This window comes from Bufo gargarizans, chromosome 4 (assembly GCF_014858855.1).
Source record: "Bufo gargarizans isolate SCDJY-AF-19 chromosome 4, ASM1485885v1, whole genome shotgun sequence".
In the NCBI taxonomy this organism is placed as follows: Eukaryota; Metazoa; Chordata; class Amphibia; order Anura; family Bufonidae; genus Bufo; species Bufo gargarizans.
Window position 1 is genome coordinate 69,048,609 of NC_058083.1, and position 5,093 is coordinate 69,053,701.

The 5,093-nt window shown below is 44.7% G+C and overlaps 1 protein-coding gene across 1 annotated transcript; it reads left to right on the top strand.

Annotated features, from left to right (window-relative positions):
* The first annotated feature begins 3,443 nt into the window (after window positions 1-3,443).
* On the top strand, window positions 3,444-3,803 carry LOC122936075 (60S ribosomal protein L37-like). Its single transcript, XM_044292075.1, has one exon. The coding sequence runs from the start codon at window positions 3,480-3,482 to the stop codon at window positions 3,771-3,773; it is 294 nt and encodes a 97-aa protein (XP_044148010.1). The 5' UTR covers window positions 3,444-3,479; the 3' UTR covers window positions 3,774-3,803.
* The last annotated feature ends 1,290 nt before the right edge of the window (window positions 3,804-5,093 follow it).

A 5,093-nucleotide genomic window follows, 5' to 3' on the forward strand; every position in this document is an offset into this window, starting at 1 on the left:
ATGTCGAGTGTGGTACACACCATATCACCAAACAACACAGTGATTACCTGGAGCCATATATATAGGCCCAATGGCTGATTACAAGGTTGTAGACACCTGTGATGCTAATTAGTGGACACACCTTGAATTAACATGTCCCTTTGGTCACATTATGTTCTGTGTTTTCTAGGGGTACCATCATTTTTGTCCATGCCTGTTTCATGAGTTTATTTTTTTACATAATTCTGTTGAAGCATGGTTGAAAAACAATGTCTGACTTTCATTGGTTAACATTTATAGAATTTTAATTTATTATTACTTTTGTCAGATTAAAGTTATTTCTGTGACCATTGTGACTTTTTCTTTCATTGACCAAAGGGTACCAACAATTTTGTCCACGTCTGTAGATAAGAAGTCCCTACAATTTCTGTCAGCAAGTTCTAACCACAGTACCAGAATCGCTAAATAAGGCATAGTCTTTAAACTCACAGGACTGTGAGTACAGATCCAACAGTTTTTATAATTGTCCGTATCTGTAAAGGGGGAATATTAATCACCAATATTATGCGAATATCGGTAAATAATATTCCTAAATAGGAGGAGCCGTCTAGTGATGACTCTGCCTATTTATACCTTTATATAATAATTACACAATACTTTCGCTATGCTTTACACTAATCGCTAATGCTAGCTGCATGCGCCTTACTAACTCGCTACCGCTAACAAGTACACGCTACACAAAGGGTACAAATATAACGGTATTTATTAAATACACTAAGTACGCAATACACTAGCAATACACAGCACTACACATATACAATCCTAAACTACACTACACGTTCCCAAATTCCACCCACAAACTAACTATACAATACACACATACAAGTATATTAACAATAACCCACCCGTCTGCACTGTCCCTACGGAGTACAAGGGGGTTAAACACAACAATGGCTCTGCAGGGGTTAATACCTGCAGGCCATGAAATACAGGGTTATCATTGTTTGCAGAGCAGAGGCATGCTCTCCAGAACCAGGGGATGCAGGGGTTAACCAGGGGGGTTAAATGGTAGGGGGTCAGGGATGTTAAGGGTTAACCAGGGGTACAGCAAGGGTTAACCAGGAGACTTGAAGGGCAGAGTAGGGGAAGGGGTTAACAGGGGACTGGCAGTGCTGCTGCATGGCAGTTCAGGGGCAAGGGTTATCAGGGGTATGGCGCAGCAGGGGTTAAGGGATATGGATATAAGGGAAAGGGGTTAGGGGTTAAGTGGGGGGTGATACTTATGCTCGTTCATCCAGGGGGTCTGGTCCGGTCCTTCTCCCTCTGGAGCGCAGGCAACGCGGGGGCCCCGATCCTTTCTCTGAGCGCAGGATGCGCTCTCTTCTAGGTGGGGGGGTCCGGTCCTCTCTGCCCTGAGCGCAGGATGCGCTCTCCTCCATGTGGGGGCCCAGACCCTAACTAACTTGAGTGCCGGGCCGCCGGATATTTAAACCCGGCCGCCCGCACTCCCGCCGCCCACCAGTGTCATATCACTGCGCCGGCCAGCACATCGGGGACGCGCTGCAGACAGGCGGGAGATGCCTTTGATCTCCCGCCTGCTGCACCTAGCATTCCGGACAGTGCGATAGTAATCGCACTGTCGGAATGCGCATAATAGGAGGAGGGGAGGCTTCTCCCCTTCTTCTATCATGCGTAATTATCTCCAGCGGCGCTGGAGATAATTACAACAAAGGGCTCAGATTCTGTTGAATCTGAGCTCTTTGTATCCATCAGGATGACCGGACCCTTGTCCAGTCATTCTGATGTAATTAGCCAGATTGCATTGGTGTGAATGCTTGGGGCACATTCACACCGATGCACCTGGTTTCAGGTGTAGGAGGGGGGAATATGCATATAATATACATGTGTATTGATGCTTGGGGCACATCCATACACATGTATACATTAATCATATCTTCTAAGGGGAATTATAGAAGGGGACGCAGTCATATATATAAGGGGGCACAGATAAGGGGGCACAAGCCCCTACATATAAGGGGGCACAAGGCCCCTACATATATTATAAGGGGTCACATATTTCCCACAGGGGCCACCATGAGCCCCTGGGGATCACTATGGGCAGACGTGCGCAGATGCTGGGCACATCTGCGCACATCATCCCATGGTGCGTTGGTTAATGTATGCATATGTACCATACATGCCCGCACGTGTTTGCAGGCATGCATGGATATATATGCATACGTCTCAACCCTTCCTCAACAGCATCTGTCATATTTTTTAACAAGACCTGATGATGCCTAATAAAAACATTGTCCCAGTCACTTTTTAGGTTCACATGTAGAGCTTGAATGCTCTGACCCAGGAGTAGCAGTGCAAGGATCTCCATCCTCAGGGCTGGGCACCTTTTTTTGCAATGTGAGGCATGAATCCAGTTAGGCTTTCCTTACACCTTTACAGAGGTTGCAGTTTTCAACAGGACTTGGAAGGGACCATCAAAACTGGGCTCAAACGTTTTCCTCACGTGCCTCTTGATCACCACCCAATCTCCAGACTCAAGACTGTGTGTGCCTTCTACTGAATCAGGGTCTGCATATCAGTTAACTGACCAGTTTCTTTGTGGTGTTCTTTTGCATTTGCCTTAGACACGGGATAAGATTCCGGCCACCCTGAAAAGATATCAACATACAGAAGAACAAACTCATATACTCCTACCTTAGACAGTTGTATATAGTCTATCTGCAGTCTCTGGAACGGGTAAAATGGCCTAGGAGTGTGCTTGCTTGGAGTCTTCACCAATTGGCTGGGGTTGTTCAATGCACAGACTATACATTCTTGTACAAATCGAGAGGCTACTGCAGAAAACCCTGCAGCAATCCATCCTTCATTCACCACACTTACCATGGCACCTTTAAACAGATGTGTAGGCCCATGGGCCTCCTGAGCCATAGCTGGGTACAGAGGGCGTGGTAGACAAATTCTGTCTTTGTTTCCCCATAGTCCTTGGTCATCTGGCCCAGCCCCTTGTTTAGTCCATAGTTCTTTTTCTTCAGGTGGGGCCTGCTCAAACAATTTGATCAGAGTGTCTTTGGGAATATTCATAGATTTTAAGGCTCTTACCAGGGTGGCATCAGCATTCAGTAGCTGGAGCACAGCTAGCTTGGCTGCCTTATCAGCTCTGTCATTGCCTTTCACCTCTGCCGTGGTACACCTTGTGTGAGCCTTTACTTTCACATAAGCAACTTATTCTGGCAACAGTAGAGAGTTCATTAGTTCAAGCACAGAGTATTTGTTTTTAATGGGCTGACCTGCAGAAGTCAAAAAGTCTCTAGCCTCCCATATGGGTCCATAGTCATGTGCAATCCCAAAAGCATACGTGGAGTCCATTTAGATGTTCATCTTCTTCCCTTCGGCCATTTTACACCGATCAGTGAGTGATAGGAATCTCAACGTCCCACTTGGTACCCCTGGCACCAAACTTCTAGTATCGGCTGCTGGGCAAGATGACGAAGGGGACCTCGTCATTCGGAAAGCGCCGCAATAAGACGCACACTCTGTGCCGTCGCTGCGGGTCCAAGGCCTACCATCTGCAGAAGTCTACCTGCGGCAAGTGCGGCTACCCTGCCAAGCGCAAGAGAAAGTACAACTGGAGTGCGAAGGCCAAGAGACGCAACACCACCGGCACCAGCCGCATGCGGCACTTGAAGGTTGTCTACCGCAGATTCAAAAATGGTTTCCGTGAAGGCACGACACCCAAACCCAAGACGGCAGCAGTTGCCGCTTCTAGCTCTTCTTAAGGACAGAAACTTCTTAAAAAAATGTTGCTAAAAAATAAAAAAAATAAAAATTGTTCAATAATTTTCTTTCCCCAGCAGTGTAATGTGAGAATCCAGCTTTTAACAAGAATTATTATATATGTACAACATTAACTAAGAACACCTGACATATAAAATGATTTGGGTTTAACAAAATGACTGTATGATTATAACATGTATATTGTCTTCTTATAAGAGTTGATTAATCACAGAGTGAAGATCAGAAAACATTGGAAAACAGCACAACAGCGAGATATACTATTAGCACTTCTGGGTGTGGTGTGGCTATCTGTTTCCAGGAAAGTGTTTGTCTGTGCTGCAAGTTTTGGGATGAAACAAAGACAATTGTGTGATTAGGTTGGAAGACAAATGATTCAGTGGAATGTGAATGGGTGTGGCTCTGAGTTGTAGTGGAGTTGAAAATGTGAAGAGATGCTTTTAGCAGAGCTGTGTGTGCAATTCAGTTTTTGAGTGTAAGGGTGTGGTTATGAGCTGTTTCTGAAAATGAGTACATGAAAATGTATATGAATGTGTATGGAGTGTGATATTTGTTTTCATATAATATGCGCATTGAGAATTTTATTTTATTTTTCTTGGAAGTTTTTGGTTTTTATTGGTGCCAACAGCATTGATCAAGCTGTACATTTTTTTTATTGAAGTCTATGGGCCTTTTGTGTGTTTATGTCTGCATTGTCAGATCTGTTTGTTTCAATGTTTGAGGTTATGTGTTACATGTTAAGTGTTGTGCTTCACATCAGAGCTCTCATGGGCAGCTGGGACACTAATGACAGACAGAAGGAGGGCCACAGCGTCCGACTAAAAGGGGTGGACTCAGATGACTGAGAGTAGGATTCATGGTAGATAGCAGTGCAACCTCAAGTGTGGTAAGTAAAGATTTGTTCATTAAGCTTGACTTACAAGTGTCAGCCAAAAAATCAGGGCATAAGAGTACACTCAGATCTCATTCCAATCTCTACACCAGTGCCACTGATTCTTGCAAACATACAGAACCACCCAGAACTTAACAACATTAACCCTGCATTATGGTCTTCAAATGAATATGACACAGGATTCATAGATTGCCCACCTTACAAAGCTACTGTAAAACCAGGTGTCATTTCAGTGTTCCAGAAAGAATACCTACTGCCAAAAGAGAAACTCGATGGACAGGCCAATGATAAAATAATTCCTACAAAAAGGGAATCCTGGAAGAGGTGATTTCACCCTACAGCACGCCTGTAAATCCAGTGACAAAGGCAGATGGTACTACCCGCTTTGTACAGGATTTAAGGGCCATCAACA

Excerpts from the sequence above, each read along its gene's own strand:
- LOC122936075 (XM_044292075.1), top strand. The coding sequence starts at position 3,480 with ATGACGAAGGGGACCTCGTCATTCGGAAAGCGCCGCAATAAGACGCAC.